Source organism: Oncorhynchus keta, chromosome 23 (genome assembly GCF_023373465.1).
Source record: "Oncorhynchus keta strain PuntledgeMale-10-30-2019 chromosome 23, Oket_V2, whole genome shotgun sequence".
Taxonomy (NCBI): Eukaryota; Metazoa; Chordata; class Actinopteri; order Salmoniformes; family Salmonidae; genus Oncorhynchus; species Oncorhynchus keta.
Genome location: NC_068443.1, coordinates 3,603,516 through 3,627,515, shown reverse-complemented (window position 1 = coordinate 3,627,515; position 24,000 = coordinate 3,603,516). Strand labels below are relative to the sequence as shown.

General features: G+C 42.6%; 1 protein-coding gene across 1 annotated transcript in view; it reads left to right on the top strand.

Annotated features, from left to right (window-relative positions):
- LOC118381343 (collagen alpha-1(XI) chain-like) overlaps positions 1-24,000 on the top strand; it is a 215,317-nt gene that overhangs the window by 76,239 nt on the left and 115,078 nt on the right. Inside the window, exons 8-14 of the mRNA XM_052475964.1 lie at positions 4,247-4,552; positions 5,534-5,596; positions 7,543-7,584; positions 8,493-8,555; positions 13,385-13,459; positions 16,242-16,325; positions 20,296-20,352. Coding sequence (XP_052331924.1) covers positions 4,247-4,552; positions 5,534-5,596; positions 7,543-7,584; positions 8,493-8,555; positions 13,385-13,459; positions 16,242-16,325; positions 20,296-20,352 — 690 coding nt within the window. The remainder of the gene's footprint in view (positions 1-4,246; positions 4,553-5,533; positions 5,597-7,542; positions 7,585-8,492; positions 8,556-13,384; positions 13,460-16,241; positions 16,326-20,295; positions 20,353-24,000) is intronic.

The window sequence follows — 24,000 nt, the reverse complement described above, 5'->3', positions numbered from 1 at the left end:
CATCAGTAGTGCACTATATAGGGAACAGGGTGCCTACAAGACACAGGCCATGTCTTTCTCTAAAGGAGGATGGACTTCCTGGTCCCATCAAAGTAAAAAAACAATGATCCAAAATGGCGGAACAATTTGAAAGCATGTGGGATTATTCCAACAGTTGAGCCGCCAGACAGGGAGACATCGACGTTACATATGGGGTTTGATGTATGTGGCATCTGAAATAACAGAACGCTTGCCAAAAACACATGATTTAATATGAATACCTGATGTTATATTCTGGTGAGAACATTTTCCTGTCTCCGTTATTTCCGAGGCCAATTTGGATACGATGAAATGGCTGGTAAATACTGAGGCATGGTGTATTGTGTTCTCAAAGAGATTGTTTAAGAAGTTAGACTTAAAACGCTTTTAAAAGTGCTAAAAACAAAACAAACAGGTTGTCCTTATGCGGAAAATTATTTTTGAACCTTTTCTGAACTCATCATCTAATTTAGAAATGACAAAGCCCTCAGCTTGCGATCTCCGAGTTAAATTACTAGATATTACAAAGATCAAAGAACAAACGATGTTAAAACGATGGATGGTCTTTTTCCTTGGAGACACAAAAAACCCTGTGTGGTGTTTTTAAACTGTTTCCAACATGGACCCTATTACCGATAGGTCTCTGGTCAAAAGTAATGCACTATGTAGGGAATTGTTATGGTAACAGTCCTAACTGGTGCAAAACACAGAGACAGGAAACAATCACCCACGAAATACCCAAAGAATATGGCTGCCTAAATATGGTTCCCAATCAGAGACAACGATAAACACCTGCCTCTGATTGAGAACCACTCCAGACAGCCATAGACTTTCCTAGACAACTCTACTACACACAACCCCATAAATCTAATAAAGCCCTAGACAAGACAAGACACATAAATCACCCATGTCACACCCTGGCCTGACCAAAATAATAAAGAAAACACAAAATACTAAGGCCAGGGCGTGACAGGAATAGGGTCCCATAGGGCTCTGGTCTAAAGTAGTGCACTATGTAGGGAATATGGTTCCCTTAAGCGACAGAAACAACTCTTAAATCTGATCTTGATATAAAATTAACTATTAAAACTCTGCCAGCTAATGAATTGTGACCAACGGGGTTCATCCTATCTCCTCTTGTTTATTGTGACCAATGGGGTTCTTCCTATATCCTCTTGTTTGTTGTGACCAATGGGGTTCATCCTATCTCCTCTTGTTTGTTGTGACCAATGGGGTTCGTCCCATCTCTTCTTGTTTATTGTGACCAATGGGGTTCATCCTATCTCCTCTTGTTTGTTGTGACCAATGGGGTTCATCCTATCTCCTCTTGTTTGTTGTGACCAATGGGGTTCGTCCCATCTCCTCTTGTTTATTGTGACCAATGGGGTTCTTCCTATATCCTCTTGTTTGTTGTGACCAATGGGGTTCATCCTATCTCCTCTTGTTTATTGTGACCAATGGGGTTCTTCCTATCTCCTCTTGTTTGTTGTGACCAATGGGGTTCGTCCCATCTCTTCTTGTTTATTGTGACCAATGGGGTTCATCCTATCTCCTCTTGTTTGTTGTGACCAATGGGGTTCATCCTATCTCCTCTTGTTTGTTGTGACCAATGGGGTTCGTCCCATCTCCTCTTGTTTATTGTGACCAATGGGGTTCTTCCTATCTCCTCTTGTTTGTTTTGACCAATGGTGTTCATCCTATCTCCTCTTGTTTGTTTTGACCAATGGTGTTCATCCTATCTCCTCTTGTTTATTGTGACCAATGGGGTTCTTCCTATCTCCTCTTGTTTGTTTTGACCAATGGGGTTCTTCCTATCTCCTCTTGTTTGTTTTGACCAATGGTGTTCTTCCTATCTCCTCTTGTTTATTGTGACTAGCGGGGTTCTTCCTATCTCCTCTTGTTTGTGACCAGCGGGGTAGTTTCCTGTAGTTTCCCCGTCTTCGTTTGAGCTAAACCATCACATTAAACGTAGCCCTTAATGAGAGACATTCAGGGGTAAAGTGAGACAGTATGGATGCAATGCAACCAATGCATGTCATATATATCTGCAACACATTATGGCACCGGTATGAGGGTGCAGGTGAACAAGTCTACACAAACCAGGACATGAATTAATTAAAATAAAATAAAAGAGTTTTGAAGATGAGGAGAGACGAAAACAATGTCCGTGGTGAAGGAAGGTATTTTTGAAAATCAAATTAAATTGAATTTTTTTAATTGAACCGTTACAGTTAATCTAATGGAACAAAGTGTGTGTTTTTTTTTTACAACAGAATCATCTTCATAACTTGAATAAATAAATAATTTTTACTCAACTCATAGTTCTGTTGGTTGATCTGGAATTATGTTTTAAACACGTAAGGAACCGTTTTTCTACGTCTCAGATTAAGATTATTATTTATTATTATTAAGATTATTATTTATTAATATTAAGATTATTATTTATTATTATTAAGAGTATTATTTATTAATATTAATATTATTATTTCTTATTATTATGATTATTATTTATTAATATTAATATTGAGATTATTATTTATTATTATTAAGTGTATTATGTATTAATATTACTATTATTATTTATTATTATTAGGATTATTATTTATTATTATTAAGATGATTATTTATTATTATTAAGGTTATTATTTATTATTATTAAGATTATTATGTATTATTATTATGATTATTATTTATTAATATTAATATTTATTAATATTACGATTATTATTTATTAATATTAAGATTATTATTTATTAATACTAAGATTATTATTTATAATTATTAAGATTATTAAACTCTTTAACTAAAAAGCATGTTGGCCCGAAGGATCCTCTGTTGAAAATGTTTTTCCAGGAACAATACACTTAATCCATCTCTGGGAATCCGGGCCCTTAGTTTTAATCTGATGTAACCCTTGATATGTGTAAATGTGTGATTAAGAAGAAAATAAAAACTCAAATAGATGGATGTTTTATTGTCACATACAGCGGATAGGTGGAGTGAAATGTGTTGTTTTACAGTATGTAAAGTATGATACATTTGTTTTGTCAGCATTCTGTCTAAACTAAGACTGGCCCCTGATTATCGTTGTCATACCATACATGACATGAAATCATATGACAACAATAGCTACAGTAGTATGCTGTGGTCTGAACACACAGATCTGAGAACAGATTAGTGGTGGTCTAAACTCATACAGATCTGAGAACAGACTAGTGGTGGTCTAAACTCATACAGATCTGAGAACAGACTAGTGGTGGTCTAAACTCATGCAGATCTGAGAACAGACTAGTGGTGGTCTAAACTCATACAGATCTGAGAACAGACTAGTGGTGGTCTAAACTCATGCAGATCTGAGAACAGACTAGTGGTGGTCTAAACTCAGACAGATCTGAGAACAGACTAGTGGTGGTCTAAACTCATACAGATCTGAGAACAGACTAGTGGTCGTCTAAACTCATGCAGATCTGAGAACAGACTAGTAGTGGTGGTCTAAACTCATACAGATCTGAGAACAGACTAGTGGTGGTCTAAACTCAGACAGATCTGAGAACAGATTAGCGGTGGTCTAAACTCATACAGATCTGAGAACAGACTAGTGGTGGTCTAAACTCATACAGATCTGAGAACAGACTAGTGGTGGTCTAAACTCATGCAGATCTGAGAACAGATTAGTGGTGGTCTAAACTCATACAGATCTGAGAACAGATTAGTGGTGGTCTAAACTCATACAGATCTGAGAACAGACTAGTGGTGGTCTAAACTCATACAGATCTGAGAACAGACTAGTGGTGGTCTAAACTCATGCAGATCAGAGAACAGATTAGTGGTGGTCTAAACTCATACAGATCTGAGAACAGACTCGTGGTCGTCTAAACTCATGCAGATCTGAGAACAGATTAGTGGTGGTCTAAACTCATACAGATCTGAGAACAGACTCGTGGTCGTCTAAACTCATGCAGATCTGAGAACAGATTAGTGGTGGTCTAAACTCATACAGATCTGAGAACAGACTAGTGGTCGTCTAAACTCATACAGATCTGAGAACAGACTAGTGGTCGTCTAAACTCATACAGGTCTGAGAACAGATTAGTGGTGGTCTAAACTCATATTACTAAATAAGATAAATGATGTGAAAGTTATTCAATAAGTTACATATTCCCATGCTTTGTCCTCTCTCTAACCCCAACCCTCCATGTTCCCTCCCCTCCTCACAATGACCAATCAGAACTATGACGAGGAAATAGTTGATGATTACATCACAGGCGTGGAGAAGGTTGGCGCCGACCCTACCACTGCCGCAGAAACCGGCTCAGACACCAAAGGTCCCGACCCCGGCGAGAACTCGTACGATTTTAAGGAGTATGATCTGAAGGAATACGGTGACACTAAGGAGATCGATATGAAACAGACGTACGAGTATGGGGATTATGGAGACTATGGCACTGGCGAGGCCAAACCCACCGCCTCTGTCTCGGCCTACGAGGATGAGTTTGGGCCCGGCATACCCGCTGAGACCGAGACAGAGTCTAGTGTAAGTACTTTCGATACTTAATACAGTGGCCTGAATGTACACACATTCATATCACAAAGACTAGTAAGAGTACTGTAAGTTACTGGGTAAGATACTGGGTCAGTTACTGGGTCAGATAATAAGTCAGTTACTAAGTCAGTTTCTGGGTCAGTTACTAAGTCAATGACTGGGTCAGTTACTAAGTCAGTTACTAAGTCAGCTACTAAGTCAGTTACTAAGTCAGTTACTGGGTCAGTTACTAAGTCTGGGTCAGTTACTGGGTCAGTTGCTACGTTAGTGACTGGGTCAGTGATTGGGTCAGTTACTAAGTCAGTTACTAAATCAGTTACAGGGTCAGCTACTAAGTCAGTTACTAAGTCAGTAACTGGGTCAGTTACTGGGTCAGTTGCTAAGTCAGTAACTGGGTCAGTGATTGGGTCAGTTACTAAGTCAGTTACTAAATCAGTTATTAAGTCAGTAACTGGGTCAGTTACTAAGTCAGTTACTGGGTCAGTTACTTGGTCAGTTACTAAGTTAGTTACTGGGTCAGTTACTTGGTCAGTTACTAAGTCAGTTACTGGGTCAGTTACTTGGTCAGTTACTAAGTCAGTTGCTAAGTCAGTTACTGGGTCAGTTACTTGGTCAGTTACTAAGTTAGTTACTGGGTCAGTTACTTGGTCAGTTACTAAGTCAGTTACTGGGTCAGTTACTTGGTCAGTTACTAAGTCAGTTGCTAAGTCAGTTACTAAGTCAGTTGCTAAGTCAGTTACTTGGTCAGTTACTAAGTTAGTTACTGAGTCAGTTACTGGGTCAGTTGCTAAGTCAATTACTACCTTTTCAGCAGTTTTACTAGCATTAGCGCAATGACATGCTAGCTGTTCCCATAGACTTCCAGTCATTAGACCACCGGCCATCTAAATGAATATATGGGGAAGACTGTGTTCAGTTGACAACTCAGTCAAACATCAAGCAATATCTGATGTCTTTCACTGTTGTTTTCAGATGGGAGGAGGAGGATATGGTGGTGAGAAGGGAGAGAAAGGAGAACCTGCCATCGTTGAACCTGTAAGTCAAAGCCTGTATTACTGTATTACTGTAGAACGGGGTATTACTGTAGAACGGGGTATTACTGTATAACTAGGTATTACTATATTACTGTAGAACGGGGTATTACTGTAGAACGGGGTATTACTGTAGAACGGGGTATTACTGTAGAACGGGGTATTACTGTAGAACGGGGTATTACTGTAGAACGGGGTATTACTGTATAACTAGGTATTACTGTATAACTAGGTATTACTGTATTACTGTAGAACGGCGTATTACTGTAGAACGGGGTATTACTGTAGAACGGGGTATTACTGTATAACTAGGTATTACTGTATTACTGTATAACTAGGTATTACTGTAGAACGGGGTATTACTGTAGAACGGGGTATTACTGTAGAACGGGGTATTACTGTAGAACGGGGTATTACTGTATAACTAGGTATTACTGTATAACTAGGTATTACTGTATTACTGTAGAACGGGGTATTACTGTAGAATGGGGTATTACTGTAGAACGGGGTATTACTGTAGAACGGGGTATTACTGTAGAACGGGGTATTACTGTAGAACGGGGTATTACTGTATAACTAGGTATTACTGTATTACTGTAGAACGGGGTATTACTGTAGAACGGGGTATTACTGTAGAACGGGTATTACTGTATAACTAGGTATTACTGTATAACGAGGTATTACTGTATTACTGTAGAACGGGGTATTACTGTAGAACGGGGTATTACTGTAGAACGGGGTATTACTGTATAACTAGGTATTACTGTATTACTGTAGAACGGGGTATTACTGTAGAATGGGGTATTACTGTAGAACGGGGTATTACTGTAGAACGGGGTATTAATGTATAACTAGGTATTACTGTATTACTGTAGAACGGGGTATTACTGTAGAACGGGGTATTACTGTAGAACGGGGTATTACTGTATAACTAGGTATTACTGTATAACGAGGTATTACTGTATTACTGTAGAACGGGGTATTACTGTAGAACGGGGTATTACTGTAGAACGGGGTATTACTGTATAACTAGGTATTACTGTATTACTGTAGAACGGGGTATTACTGTAGAACGGGGTATTACTGTATTACTGTAGAACGGGATATTACTGTAGAACGGGGTATTACTGTAGAACGGGGTATTACTGTAGAACGGGGTATTAATGTATAACTAGGTATTACTGTATTACTGTAGAACGGGGTATTACTGTAGAACGGGGTATTACTGTAGAACGGGTATTACTGTATAACTAGGTATTACTGTATAACGAGGTATTACTGTAGAACGGGGTATTACTGTAGAATGGGGTATTACTGTAGAATGGGGTATTACTGTATAACGAGGTATTACTGTATAACTAGGTATTACTGTATAACGGGGTATTACTGTAGAACGGGGTATTACTGTATAACTAGGTCAAATCACTACTGTGTAACTAGGTATTACTGTATAACTAGGTATCATCACTACTGTAGAACTAGGTATCACAGTATAACTAGGTATTACTGTATAACTACGTATTACTGTATAACTAGGTATTATCACTACTGTATAACTAGGTATTACTGTATTTCTAGGTATTATCAATACTGTATAACTAGGTATTACTGTATAACTAGGTATTACTGTATCACTAGGTATTATCACTACTGTATAACTAGGTATTACCGTATAACTAGGTATTACTGTATAACTTGGTATTACTGTATCACTAGGTATTATCACTACTGTATAACTATGTATTAATGATTTATCAGCTAAAAATGAGTTCCCTTAGCCATAAACACATTTTTACAGAACATCATTTCTGTGTGAGTTTCTCCTGTATGGACTCCCCAGTCCTTGTTCCCCCACTCCTCTAATGTGTCTCCACTCTGCAGTGTGTGTATTTCCTGCCGTCTCTGAAGGCTACTGTGTTAATCGTTCCCTCTCTCTTCCCTCTATTCCAGGGGATGCTGATTGAAGGACCCCAAGGAGCCCCCGGCCAAGCTGTGAGTATCACGTCCCCCCCCCGACCCCCGACCCTCTCCCTCTCTCTTTCCACAGATGGAGAACTGCTGAAGAGAAGAGGGGGAAGAAACTATATTTATCAAAATTGCTTTAGTCCTCCTGAATGAGCCTGTAAAGAAAGCGGAGAAAGAGAGGGAGAGAGAGGGAGAGAAAGAGAGAGAGGGAGAGAGGGAGAGAAAGAGAGCGATATATAGGGGGAGAAAGAGAGAGAGAGAGAGAGAGAGAGAGAGAGAGAGAGAGAGAGAGAGAGAGAGAGAGAGAAAGACAGAGAGAGAGAGAAAGACAGAGAGAGAGACACAGAGAGAGAGGGAGAAAGGGAGAAAGATATACCTGTATATATATTTTATATGTAAATATGTATTTTTATTTTATTTTTATTTTTCGATATGTATACTTTGACAATGGAAGTAATAATGAATGGCAATAAAGTCAATTGAATTGAATTGAAAAAGGGAGAAAGAGAGAGATAAAGAGAGAGAGGGAGCGAGAGAGGGGAGAAAGAGAGAGAGATAGATGGAGAAAGAGAGAAAGATGGATGGAGAAGGAGAGAGATAGAGAGAGAGAGAGATGGAGAGAGAGAGAGAGAGAGAGAGAGAGAGAGAGAGAGAGAGAGAGTGTTGTTTAGCTATGTCTTTCTGAGGTTGATAGATTAAATGTGGTAGCAGTTTGGTTAGCTAGCTCTGCTGTGGTGGTGGTGTAGGATGTTTTAGTTAACGTGTGTGTGTGTGTGTGTGTGTGTGTGTGTGTGTGTGTGTGTGTGTGTGTGTGTGTGTGTGTGTGTGTGTGTGTGTGTGTGTGTGTGTGTGTGTGTGTGTGTGTGTGTGTGTGTGTGTGTGTGTGTGTGTGTGTGTGTGTGTGTGTGTGTGTGTGTGTGTGTGTGTGTACACAGGGCCTCCCCGGCTCCCCAGGCTCACAGGGTTCCCCTGGCCCACACGGAGATCACGGTGACAGGGTAAGTGAGAGCTGTTGCTCCCATGGTGATTCCTGCTGTTGGAGAAAAGGGGGATCCTTGATCATCCCCCATTAATCCCTATAGATGGCTACACCACTGTCTTTATCATTCTAACTCTAGGAATTATTATACACACAGCATTGAACAACAAAAATGACCAGGTCCTTGGTCAACCCCTTGTTGGGTTTTGTTGGCATTCGCTATTTGTTGGCATTCGCTATATTACATCTAACTGTCTGCCAAGTAAAAACAACTATAGTACTTAATAATACATACCAGAGAAAATACTGTTAAAAACAACTATAGTACTTAATACATACCAGAGAAAATACTGTTAAAAAAACAACAATAGTACTTAAAACATACCAGAGAAAATACTGTTAAAAAAACAACAATAGTACTTAAAACATACCAGAGAAAATACTGTTAAAAAAACAACAATAGTACTTAATACATACCAGATAAAATACTGTTAAAAAAACAACTATAGTACTTAATACATACCAGAGAAAATACTGTTAAAAAAACAACTATAGTACTTAATACATACCAGAGAGAATACTGTTAAAAAAACAACTATAGTACTTAAAACATACCAGAGAAAATACTGTTAAAAAAATATAGTACTTAATACATACCAGATAAAATACTGTTAAAAAAACAACTATAGTACTTAATACATAACAGAGAAAATACTGTTAAAAAAACAACTATAGTACTTAATAATACATACCAGAGAAAATACTGTTAAAAACAACTATAGTACTTAATACATACCAGAGAAAATACTGTTAAAAAAACAACTACTTAATACATACCAGAGAAAACACTGATGTAGGGGAATGTGGTTTTGAACCCTCTGGCATGTCCTCTTGTCTGGTCTGTCTCCTTGGGCCATGACGAATGTAGCTGACTAATAATGAATCATCATTCCAACCACTAGACTGATTTATGGAGGACTTTTGACAGTATAACGATATTGAAGACATTAATAATAATAATAATAATAATAATAGTGATAATAAATATTTGTCTTGACAGTCGGCCATCTTGGTTAATAAAGAAGGGAGCAGATATGAATATGAAGGAAGTAGTGTGGTGGCTTGAAGTAGAGCCCCGCACCCTCACGCCATGGGGAGAAAAGAAAAAGATGAGGAGGGAAGAGAGGAAGACAGAGGTGCAGGCAGGGAATGCAGATATGTTCAGAAACGTAAACTCTCATTACCCTCAAAAACACACTGTTGTAAAGGTTGACGCCCTATTCACTGCATAGACCTAATCGACCCTCAGCCCTCCAGCTCAGTTTACAAGGGACCTAATCGACCCTCAGCCCTCCAGCTCAGTTTTCACGGGACCTAACCAGCCCAAAAGCTCAGTTTACAAGGGACCTAACCGACCCTCAGCCTTCCAGTTCAGTTTACAAGGGACCTAACCAGCCCTCCAGCTCAGTTCACAAGGGACCTAACCAGCCCTCCAGCTCAGTTTACAAGGGACCTAATCGACCCTCAGCCCTCCAGCTCAGTTCACAAGGGACCTAACCAGCCCTCCAGCTCAGTTTACAAGGGACCTAATCGACCCTCAGCCCTCCAGCTCAGTTTACAAGGGACCTAACCAGCCCTCCAGCTCAGTTCACAAGGGACCTAACCAGCCCTCCAGCTCAGTTCACACGGGACCTAACCAGCCCTCCAGCTCAGTTCACAAGGGACCTAACCAGCCCTCCAGCTCAGTTTACAAGGGACCTAATCGACCCTCAGCCCTCCAGCTCAGTTCACAAGGGACCTAACCAGCCCTCCAGCTCAGTTTACAAGGGACCTAATCGACCCTCAGCCCTCCAGCTCAGTTTACAAGGGACCTAATCGACCCTCAGCCCTCCAGCTCAGTTTACAAGGGACCTAATCGACCCTCAGCCCTCCAGCTCAGTTTACAAGGGACCTAATCGACCCTCAGCCCTCCAGCTCAGTTTACAAGGGACCTAATCGACCCTCAGCCCTCCAGCTCAGTTTACAAGGGACCTAATCGACCCTCAGCCCTCCAGCTCAGTTTACAAGGGACCTAATCGACCCTCAGCCCTCCAGCTCAGTTTACAAGGGACCTAACCAGCCCAAAAGCTCAGTTTACAAGGGACCTAATCGACCCTCAGCCCTCCAGCTCAGTTTTCACGGGACCTAACCAGCCCAAAAGCTCAGTTTACAAGGGACCTAACCGACCCTCAGCCTTCCAGTTCAGTTTACAAGGGACCTAACCGACCCTCAACCCTCCATCTCAGTTTACAGTGGACTTAAATGACCCTTCAACTCAGCTTACAAAATGTTTATAGAGCTGGTATCTTCCGAATAAACTCTTAAAGACCTGGTAATCTTTTACATCAGTAACAGTCAATATTTAATCATCACTTTATTCAGCATCATCTGAAAGTTGTAAAATCTTGGTTATCTTCACAAACCCTGGCTAACAAGTTGAATCAGCAATAATGATTTATTTACTAAATAATCACACAGAATTACATCTACACAGAATGGATCATACATTGATTACAAATGATGTCATGAAGGAAAACGTCCCTAGTGGGCGGAACATGTATGACGGCTGGTTACACAAAGAAATGGGGTTGGGTTTTGAATGAAAGAGCAGGAAGACTGAGGAACAAAAAATGTTGTGTCTCTAATGGGCCGTAGGCAGCTATTCTATCGTAAATACAGTATCTTATGCATTCTAAATAACCGCCCATTTGAAAAAGGAAAATGCAATAAATATTTACTCTGAGCTGCGCTTTGGTAGATTGGTCATAGATAGAAGGCCAGGTTGTCCAGCATGGATCTCTGGTCCTCTGAAGAATGTCTAGTCGTGAACTGGAGCATGGTAGAATGGATACTTTGTCCGTCCTCCCCTAGCCCACTTTTAGCGGGCAGAGAGGGTATCACTTCTTTAGTGAATAAGAGTTCAAAGTTCATACCAAGTTGCCATACTTTTAAGCTCATGCTATATTCTGGCTGGTATAGTCGAAATTCATCCTTTCGGAATGTTGGTCATCACCTTCACTTTGAAATTCGATGCTAATTTTGTTCGGTTCTTGTCGTTCAACCAGACCTCACACTGAGGTTGGCCTAGTTCTGTAGGTGATCTTTGTCCTTTTAACGTGGGGACCGCAAGTCTGCACGTCCTTGGAACAGGAAGTTGAATTGTCATCAACGGGTTTATATAGTGGTGAAAGAAGGGCGTGTTTCATAGTTTACTACCAAAGTCTGTTCACTTGGGCGGGGTCTCTGAGTGAGCAGAGTTTCTCTATGAAAAATCGTTCTCTCATTTAAGAAGCTAAAATGACATTTAATCTTTTCACAAATAGTTTCATATTTAAACATGTAAATTGCACAACAATTCCATGTGAATCTGATAACTAGAATGTGTCGACTTTCCAAGATACACTTATTAGTAGAAATGTCTCAGACAACAACTGATCTGAGATCATATTCATTAAGTACCAACGCATATTTTCAACTGGTTGGATTACCAAAATATGGTTCCGTTTCCCAACTTTCGTTATTCCCAGACTCTCTATGTTACCGAGGCTTTACAAGAGTCAACTCTATAGAGTAGAGAGAGAGAAAACCTCCCCCAACAGGCCAACGTCATGTCAGACCTAACCGAACCTCAACCCTCCAGCTCAGTTTACAAGGGACCTAACCAACCCTCAACCCTCCAGCTCAGTTTACAAGGGACCTAACCGACCCTCAACCCTCCAGCTCAGTTTACAAGGGACCTAACCGACCCTCAACCCTCCAGCTCAGTTTACAAGGGACTTAAATGACCCTTCAACTCAGCTTACAAAGGACAAAAATGTGCTTAGCAAGTCACATAATAAGTTGCATGAACTCACTCTGTGTGCAATAATGGTGTTTAACATTATTTTTGAATGACTACCTCATCTCTGTACCCCACACATACACTTATCTGTAAGGTCCCTCATCTCTGTACCCCACACATACAATTATCTGTAAGGTCCCTCATCTCTGTACCCCACACATACAATTATATGTAAGGTCCCTCATCTCTGTACCCCACACATACAATTATCTGTAAGGTCCCTCATCTCTGTACCCCACACATACAATTATCTGTAAGGTCCCTCATCTCTGTACCCCCACACATACAATTATCTGTAAGGTCCCTCATCTCTGTACCCCACACATACAATTATCTGTAAGCTCCCTCAGTCCAGCAGTGAATTTCAAACACAGATTCAACCACAAAAACCAGGGAGGCTTTCCAATGTCTCTCAAAGAAAGGCACCTATTGGAAGCTGGGTAAAAACGTAACAAATATGATGGGCTTTTGTTCACTAATCATTTATATTTCCTATGTGGTCATGTTTAAGAAGTTTACATTCTATCCCCATGATTTAGCACTCAGATTATCTATACGATTAACCAACTCTCTCTCTCTCTCTCTCTCTCTCTCCCCCTCTCTCTCTCTCTCTCTCTCTCTCTCTCTCTCTCTCTCTCTCTCTCTCTCTCTCTCTCTCTCTCTCTCTCTCTCTCTCTCTCTCTCTCTCTCTATCTCTCTATCTCTCTCTCTCTCTCCCCCCCCCCTCACCCCCTCTCCCCCTCTCTCTGTCTCTCTCACCCACTCTCTCTCACCATCTCTCTCTCTTTCTCTCTCTCTCCCCTCTCTCTCTCCCCCCCCTCTCTCCCCTCTCCCCCTCTCCCCCTCTCTCCCCACTCTCCCTCTCCCCCTTTCCCTCCCCCTCTCTCTCCGTCTCTCCCCCCCTCTCTCTCCTCTCTCTACACCCTCTACCCCCCACCCCCTCTCTCCTGTTCTCCTACATTCCAAAGGGTCCTCCAGGGCGGGCTGGTATTCCTGGTTCGGATGGAGTTCCTGGTCCTCCAGGTACCATCCTGATGCTGCCAGTAAGTGACCTCTTTCCTCTCCTCTCTCTGTCCCTCTATGCCTTCTACCCTGGCTCTTATAACAACCTCCAGGTACCATCCTGATGCTGCCATTCTCTCTCCATCCATTCACCTCTCCCTGCCAACTGACCCTGGTGCTTAAACAATCATACTCTATATGCCATTCTGATGCTCCTTGCTCTTCAATCAGGCACTGGCCTTTTAACTATCCCAAAGCCTAATGACCAAGAGGCATGGAGAGACAGCCTTTAGTTACCATGCCCCCAGCCTCTGGAATAGCCTAACAGAGAACCCGAGGGGGACCAAGAGGCATGGAGAGACAGCCTTTAGTTATTATGCTCCCTACCAGAGACGCTGAGGGAGGCTGAAACTGTGGACATATTTAAAATAGATCTTAAAACACATTTTTAGCTTTGCTTTTCCTCTAGTTTTTTTTTTGTCGTTTAGTTTGTCATTCAATAGCTTTTTTATCCCTCTCTCTGTCTCCTACATTACCCAGGGGCTTTCAGCGTCTGACAACCTGTTCCCATTACATAATGTAACCTTCAGTCAGTCAACTGGTTGGCCGATCTACCGTGACGTCTCCTTGTTTAACACACTCTACCTCGCTGTATCTTCATGAAAAGTCCTCAGTACATATGAACCTCAGTCTATGAACCTTATATTTCCTAGCCCTGCGGTAAATCATTCACCTTGTAAATGTCACTGGGCACAGTGGACTGGAACCGGCGACTGTGTAACCAGCTTCTGCATGTATCTAAGGGGCAATTTAACATTGAACAAAAAATATATAAATGCAACATGCTACAATTTTCAAAGATTTTACTGAGTTACAGTTCATATTAGGAAATAATTCAATTAAAATAAATAAATTAGGTCCTCATCTATGGATTCCACATGACTGGGAATACAGATGTGCATCTGTTGGTCACAGATACCTTAAAAACAAGGTAGGAGCGTGGATCAGAAAACCAGTCAGTATCTGGTGTGGATCAGAAAACCAGTCAGTATCTGGTGTGGATCAGAACCAGTCAGTATCTGATGTGGATCAGAAAACCAGTCAGTATCTGGTGTGGATCAGAAAACCAGTCAGTATCTGGTGTGGATCAGAAAACCAGTCAGTATCTGGTGTGGATCAGAACCAGTCAGTACCTGGTGTGACCATTTGTCTCATGCAGCGCGACACATCTCCTCCACATAGAGTTGATCAGGTTGTTGATTGTGGCCTGTGGAATGTTGTCCCGCTCCTCTTCAATGGCTGTGTGAAGTCGCTGGATATTGGCGGGAACTAGAACACGCTGTCGTACACGTCTATCCAGAGCATCCCAAACATGCTCAATGGGTGACATGTCTGGTGAGTATACAGGCCATGGAAGAACTGGGACATGTTCAGCTTCCAGGAATTCTGTGCAGATCCTTTGCGACATGGGGTCGTGCATTATCATGCTGAAACATGAGGTGAAGGCAGCAGATGAATGGCACGATAATGGGCTTCAGGATCTCGTCACGGTATCTCTGTGCATTCAAATTGCCATCGGTAAAATGCAATTGTGTATAATCGTTATCCGTAGCTTATGCCTGCCTATACCATATGACAGGTTTACTCATACTACAGGCCTGTAGCTCAGCATCCATGTTGGATCCCAGTGACAGGTTTACTCATACTACAGGCCTGTAGCTCAGCATCCATGTTGGATCGCAGTGACAGGTTTACTCATACTACAGGCCTGTAGCTCAGCATCCATGTTGGATCCCAGTGACAGGTTTACTCATACTACAGGCCTGTAGCTCAGCATCCATGTTGGATCCCAGTGACAGGTTTACTCATACTACAGGCCTGTAGCTCAGCATCCATGTTGGATCGCAGTGACAGGTTTACTCATACTACAGGCCTGTAGCTCAGCATCCATGTTGGATCCCAGTGACAGGTTTACTCATACTACAGGCCTGTAGCTCAGCATCCATGTTGGATCCCAGTGACAGGTTTACTCATACTACAGGCCTGTAGCTCAGCATCCATGTTGGATCGCAGTGACAGGTTTACTCATACTACAGGCCTGTAGCTCAGCATCCATGTTGGATCCCAGTGACAGGTTTACTCATACTACAGGCCTGTAGCTCAGCATCCATGTTGGATCCCAGTGACAGGTTTACTCATACTACAGGCCTGTAGCTCAGCATCCATGTTGGATCCCAGTGACAGGTTTACTCATACTACAGGCCTGTAGCTCAGCATCCATGTTGGATCCCAGTGACAGGTTTACTCATACTACAGGCCTGTAGCTCAGCATCCATGTTGGATCCCAGTGACAGGTTTACTCATACTTCTGAACCATAAAGATGTATAGAGATCGCAAAGTTGTGTCTGTCCCATAATGGCGTCTGAGTGCACAGGCAGTGCCATTGAGGCCATCTCCATTTTGAAGTAGTTCATTTTAGTAAACAAACTGAAAAGGGGCACACTGCCATCTAGAGTGTGTCTGTTTAAACAAGTATACAGACAAGGTTGGTGATTTGCTGAAACTTGCAGTTATGGAATGTTTGCTGACGAATATAATTCATTGGATGATCCCTCCTGATGACCTGCATGGAATTATGGGATCCTTCCTTAACCCATAGGACGTTCCACCCAGTTGACTACTTCAAAATGGTAAAAGTCCCCAATGGTGCTACCAAGGCTAAAAATGTGCTTTTGGTCACTAAGAGTTCTCTATCTATCTCTATGGACTGAAAACAGGGCTGTTCGTTTATTTACATGTGTCTCTTGTGTTGTGATTGACAGTTCCGTGCTGGTGGAGAGGCACATAAGGGACCAGTGGTCTCAGCTCAGGAGGCCCAAGCCCAGGCCATCCTTTCCCAAGCCAGGGTAAATATACACTGCGTGCCAGACAAGTTAAATCAAGTGCACCTCAACTATTTCAATTATTTAAAACACGTGTTCCACCCAGTTCTGCCTAATAATAGCAGGAACTAGCTGTCCTGGGTGGTAACACTGCTGACTAGACCCTATAGAGTTAACACTGCTGACTAGACCCTATAGAGTTCACACTGCTGACTAGACCCTATAGAGTTAACACTGCTGACTAGACCCTATAGAGTTAACACTGCTGACTAGACCCTATAGAGTTCACACTGCTGACTAGACCCTATAGAGGTAACACTGCTGACTAGACCCTATAGAGTTAACACTGCTGACTAGACCCTATAGAGTTAACACTGCTGACTAGACCCTATAGAGTTAACACTGCTGACTAGACCCTATAGAGTTAACACTGCTGACTAGACCCTATAGAGGTAACACTGCTGACTAGACCCTATAGAGTTAACACTGCTGACTAGACCCTATAGAGTTAACACTGCTGACTAGACCCTATAGAGTTAACACTGCTGACTAGACCCTATAGAGTTAACACTGCTGACTAGACCCTATAGAGTTAACACTGCTGACTAGACCCTATAGAGTTAACACTGCTGACTAGACCCTATAGAGTTAACACTGCTGACTAGACCCTATAGAGTTAACACTGCTGACTAGACCCTATAGAGTTAACACTGCTGACTAGAGCCTATAGAGTTCACACTGCTGACTAGACCCTATAGAGTTAACACTGCTGACTAGACCCTATAGAGTTAACACTGCTGACTAGACCCTATAGAGTTAACACTGCTGACTAGACCCTATAGAGTTAACACTGCTGACTAGACCCTATAGAGTTAACACTGCTGACTAGACCCTATAGAGTTAACACTGCTGACTAGACCCTATAGAGTTAACACTGATGACTAGACCCTATAGAGTTAACACTGCTGACTAGACCCTATAGAGTTAACACTGCTGACTGACTAGACCCTATAGAGTTAACACTGCTGACTAGACCCTATAGAGTTAACACTGCTGACTAGACCCTATAGAGTTAACACTGCTGACTAGACCCTATAGAGTTAACACTGCTGACTAGACCCTATAGAGTTAACACTGCTGACTAGACCCTATAGAGTTAACACTGCTGACTAGACCCTATAGAGTTAACACTGCTGACTAGACCCTATAGAGTTAACACTGCTGACTAGACCCTATAGAGTTAACACTGCTGACTAGACCCTATAGAGTTCACACTGCTGACTAGACCCTATAGAGTTAACACTGCTGACTAGACCCTATAGAGTTAACACTGATGACTAGACCCTATAGAGTTAACACTGCTGACTAGACCCTATAGAGTTAACACTGACTGACCCTAGAGTTAACACTGCTGACTAGACCCTATAGAGTTAACACTGCTGACTAGACCCTATAGAGTTAACACTGCTGACTAGACCCTATAGAGTTAACACTGCTGACTAGACCCTATAGAGGTAACACTGCTGACTAGACCCTATAGAGTTAACACTGCTGACTAGACCCTATAGAGTTAACACTGCTGACTAGACCCTATAGAGTTAACACTGCTGACTAGACCCTATAGAGTTAACACTGCTGACTAGACCCTATAGAGTTAACACTGCTGACTAGACCCTATAGAGTTAACACTGCTGACTAGACCCTATAGAGTTAACACTGCTGACTAGACCCTATAGAGTTAACACTGCTGACTAGACCCTATAGAGTTAACACTGCTGACTAGACCCTATAGAGTTAACACTGCTGACTAGACCCTATAGAGTTAACACTGCTGACTAGACCCTATAGAGTTAACACTGCTGACTAGACCCTATAGAGTTAACACTGCTGACTAGACCCTATAGAGTTAACACTGCTGACTAGACCCTATAGAGTTAACACTGCTGACTAGACCCTATAGAGTTAACACTGCTGACTAGACCCTATAGAGTTAACACTGCTGACTAGACCCTATAGAGTTAACACTGCTGACTAGACCCTATAGAGTTAACACTGCTGACTAGACCCTATAGAGTTAACACTGCTGACTAGACCCTATAGAGTTAACACTGCTGACTAGACCCTATAGAGTTAACACTGCTGACTAGACCCTATAGAGTTAACACTGCTGACTAGACCCTATAGAGTTAACACTGCTGAATAGACCCTATAGAGTTAACACTGCTGACTAGACCCTATAGAGTTAACACTGCTGACTAGACCCTATAGAGTTAACACTGCTGACTAGACCCTATAGAGTAACACTGCTGACTAGACCCTATAGAGTTCACACTGCTGACTAGACCTGCTGATAGACCCTATAGAGTTAACACTGCTGACTAGACCCTATAGAGTTAACACTGCTGACTAGACCCTATAGAGTTAACACTGCTGACTAGACCCTATAGAGTTAACACTGCTGACTAGACCCTATAGAGGTAACACTGCTGACTAGACCCTATAGAGTTAACACTGCTGACTAGACCCTATAGAGGTAACACTGCTGACTAGACCCTATAGAGTTCACACTGCTGACTAGACCCTATAGAGTTAACACTGCTGACTAGACCCTATAGAGGTAACACTGCTGACTAGACCCTATAGAGTTAACACTGCTGACTAGACCCTATAGAGGTAACACTGCTGACTAGACCCTATAGAGTTAACACTGCTGACTAGACCCTATAGAGTTAACACTGCTGACTAGACCCTATAGAGTTAACACTGCTGACTAGACCCTATAGAGTTAACACTGCTGACTAGACCCTATAGAGTTAACACTGCTGACTAGACCCTATAGAGTAAACACTGCTGACTAGACCCTATAGAGTTAACACTGCTGACTAGACCCTATAGAGTTAACACTGCTGACTAGACCCTATAGAGTTAACACTGCTGACTAGACCCTATAGAGTTAACACTGCTGACTAGACCCTATAGAGTTAACACTGCTGACTAGACCCTATAGAGTTAACACTGCTGACTAGACCCTATAGAGTTCACACTGCTGACTAGACCCTATAGAGTAAACACTGCTGACTAGACCCTATAGAGTTAACACTGCTGACTAGACCCTATAGAGTTAACACTGCTGACTAGACCCTATAGAGTTAACACTGCTGACTAGACCCTATAGAGTTAACACTGCTGACTAGACCCTATAGAGTTAACACTGCTGACTAGACCCTATAGAGTTAACACTGCTGACTAGACCCTATAGAGTTAACACTGCTGACTAGACCCTATAGAGGTAACACTGCTGACTAGACCCTATAGAGTTAACACTGCTGACTAGACCCTATAGAGTTAACACTGCTGACTAGACCCTATAGAGGTAACACTGCTGACTAGACCCTATAGAGTTAACACTGCTGACTAGACCCTATAGAGTTAACACTGCTGACTAGACCCTATAGAGTTAACACTGCTGACTAGACCCTATAGAGTTAACACTGCTGACTAGACCCTATAGAGGTAACACTGCTGACTAGACCCTATAGAGTTAACACTGCTGACTAGACCCTATAGAGTTAACACTGCTGACTAGACCCTATAGAGTAAACACTGCTGACTAGACCCTATAGAGTTAACACTGCTGACTAGACCCTATAGAGTTAACACTGCTGACTAGACCCTATAGAGTTAACACTGCTGACTAGACCCTATAGAGTTAACACTGCTGACTAGACCCTATAGAGTTAACACTACTGACTAGACCCTATAGAGTTAACACTGCTGACTAGACCCTATAGAGTTAACACTGCTGACTAGACCCTATAGAGTTAACACTGCTGAATAGACCCTATAGAGTTAACACTGCTGACTAGACCCTATAGAGTTAACACTGCTGACTAGACCCTATAGAGTTCATTCTGATGCATAGATTTCTAGGATTTTGAACGTCAATGCATTACCCTGATCGGTTGTTCATGATAAGCTCTCTGTCCAATCACAGCTCACCATGAGGGGTACCCCTGGGCCAATGGGAATGTCAGGAAGATCTGGGCCTGCGGTAAGTCACACACACAAACACACACATAATTTGATGTTCAACCAGTGTGTTTGGCGTGGATAGTAAAACCATTAATAAAACACATGTTATTTCCATCCAGGCATTATTTCTTCTAATTATATTCCCCCATACATAGTCACTAGAGTATTGATATCGGACAGAACAGAACAGAACAGAACAGAACAGAGCAGAACAGAGCAGAGCAGAACAGAACAGAGGAGAACAGAACAGAGCGGAACAGAGCAGAACAGAACAGAACAGAACAGAGCAGAACAGAACAGAGCAGAACAGAACAGAGGAGAACAGAACAGAACAGAACAGAGCAGAACAGAGCAGAACAGAGCAGAACAGAACAGAACAGAGCAGAGCAGAACAGAACAGAACAGAGCAGAACAGAACAGAACAGAGCAGAGAAGAACAGAACAGAGGAGCACAGAGAAGAACAGAACAAAACAGAAGAGAACAAAACAGAACAGAGCAGAACAGAACAGAGAAGAGAAGAGAAGAGCAGAACAGAACAGAACAGAGCAGAACAGAGCAGAACAGAGCAGAACAGAACAGAACAGAACAGAGCAGAACAGAGCAGAACAGAGCAGAACAGACAGAACAGAGCAGAACAGAACAGAGCAGAACAGAGCAGAGCAGAACAGAACAGAGCAAAGCAGAGAAGAACAGAGCAGAACAGAACAGAACAGAGCAGAACAGAGCAGAACAGAGCAGAACAGAACAGAACAGAGCAGAACAGAGCAGAACAGACAGAACAGAGCAGAACAGAACAGAGCAGAACAGAGCAGAGCAGAACAGAACAGAACAGAACAGAGCAAAGCAGAGAAGAACAGAACAGAGGAGAACAGAGCAGAGCAGAACAGAGCAGAGCAGAACAGAACAGAACAGAGGAGAACAGAACAGAACAGAACAGAACAGAACAGAGCAGAACAGAGCAGAACAGAACAGAACAGAGCAGAACAGACAGAACAGAGCAGAACAGAACAGAGCAGAACAGAGCAGAACAGAACAGAACAGAGCAGAACAGAGCAGAACAGAACAGAACAGAGCAGAACAGAGCAGAACAGAGCAGAACAGAACAGAGCAGAACAGAACAGAACAGAGCAAAGCAGAGAAGAACAGAACAGAGGAGAACAGAGCAGAACAGAGCAGAGCAGAACAGAACAGAACAGAGCAGAGGAGAACAGAGCAGAACAGAGCAGAACAGAACAGAACAGAGCAGAACAGAGCAGAACAGAGCAGAACAGAACAGAGCAGAACAGAACAGAACAGAGCAAAGCAGAGAAGAACAGAACAGAGGAGAACAGAGCAGAGCAGAACAGAGCAGAACAGAATAGAGGAGAACAGAACAGAACAGAACAGAGCAGAACAGAGCAGAACAGAGCAGAACAGAGCAGAACAGAACAGAACAGAACAGAGCAGAACAGAGCAGAACAGAACAGAACAGAACAGAGCAGAGAAGAACAGAACAGAACAGAGGAGCACAGAGAAGAACAGAACAAAACAGAAGAGAACAAAACAGAACAGAGCAGAACAGAGAAGAGAAGAGAAGAGCAGAGCAGAGCAGAGCAGAGCAGAGCAGAGCAGAACAGAACAGAGCAGAACAGAGCAGAGCAGAACAGAACAGAACAGAGCAGAACAGAACAGAACAGAGCAAAGCAGAGAAGAACAGAGCAGAACAGAACAGAACAGAGCAGAACAGAGCAGAACAGAACAGAACAGAGCAGAACAGAGCAGAGCAGAGCAGAACAGAACAGAACAGAGCAAAGCAGAGAAGAACAGAACAGAGGAGAACAGAGCAGAGCAGAACAGAGCAGAACAGAGCAGAGCAGAACAGAACAGAACAGAGGAGAACAGAACAGAACAGAACAGAGCAGAACAGAACAGAGCAGAACAGAGCAGAACAGAACAGAACAGAACAGAGCAGAACAGACAGAACAGAGCAGAACAGAACAGAGCAGAACAGAGCAGAACAGAACAGAGCAGAACAGAGCAGAACAGAACAGAGCAGAACAGAGCAGAACAGACAGAACAGAGCAGAACAGAACAGAGCAGAACAGAGCAGAGCAGAACAGAACAGAACAGAGCAAAGCAGAGAAGAACAGAACAGAACAGAGGAGAACAGAGCAGAGCAGAACAGAGCAGAACAGAGCAGAGCAGAACAGAGCAGAACAGAACAGAGCAGAGCAGAACAGAGCAGAACAAAACAGAACAGAGCAGAACAGAACAGAGAAGAGAAGAGAAGAGCAGAACAGAACAGAGCAGAGCAGAACAGAGCAGAACAGAGCAGAACAGAGCAGAACAGAACAGAACAGAACAGAGCAGAACAGAGCAGAACAGAACAGAACAGAACAGAGCAGAGAAGAACAGAACAGAGGAGCACAGAGAAGAACAGAACAAAACAGAAGAGAACAAAACAGAACAGAGCAGAACAGAGGAGAACAGAGCAGAACAGAACAGAGCAGAACAGAGCAGAACAGAGCAGAACAGAGCAGAACAGAACAGAACAGAACAGAGCAGAACAGAGCAGAACAGAACAGAACAGAACAGAGCAGAGAAGAACAGAACAGAGGAGCACAGAGAAGAACAGAACAAAACAGAAGAGAACAAAACAGAACAGAGCAGAACAGAACAGAGAAGAGAAGAGAAGAGCAGAACAGAACAGAGCAGAGCAGAGCATGGCAGAGCATGGCAGAGCAGAGCAGAACAGAACAGAACAGAGCAGAACAGAGCAGAACAGAACAGAACAGAACAGAGCAGAACAGAGCAGAACAGAGCAGAACAGAGCAGAACAGAACAGAGCAGAACAGAGCAGAACAGAACAGAGCAGAGCAGAACAGAACAGAACAGAGCAGAGCAGAACAGAGCAGAACAGAGCAGAACAGAACAGAGCAGAGCAGAGCAGAGCAGAGCAGAACAGAGCAGAGGAGAACAGAACAGAGCAGAGAAGAACAGAACAGAGGAGAACAGAGAAGAACAGAACAAAACAGAAGAGAACAGAGAAGAACAGAACAGAGGAGAACAGAACAGAGCAGAGAAGAACAGAACAGAGGAGCACAGAGAAGAACAGAACAAAACAGAAGAGAACAAAACAGAACAGAGCAGAACAGAGAAGAGAAGAGAAGAGCAGAACAGAACAGAGCAGAGCAGAGCATGGCAGAGCAGAGCAGAGCAAAAAAGAACAGAACAGAGAAGAACAGAACAGAGCAGAGCAGAGCAGAACAGAGCAGAACAGAACAGAACAGAGCAGAGCAGAGCAGAGCAGAACAGAGCAGAGAAGAACAGAACAGAGCAGAGCAGAGCAGAACAGAGCAGAACAGAACAGAGCAGAACAGAGCAGAACAGAACAGAACAGAGCAGAGCAGAACAGAGCAGAGAAGAACAGAACAGAGCAGAGCAGAGCAGAACAGAGCAGAACAGAACAGAGCAGAGCAAAACAGAACAGAGCAGAGAAGAACAGAACAGAGCAGAGCAGAGCAGAACAGAGCAGAGAAGAACAGAACAGAGCAGAGCAGAGCAGAGCAGAACAGAGCAGAACAGAGCATGGCAGAGCAGAGCAGAGCAGAGCAGAACAGAGCAGAGCAAAAAAGAACAGAACAGAGCATGGCAGAGCAAAACAGAACAGAGCAGAGAAGAACAGAA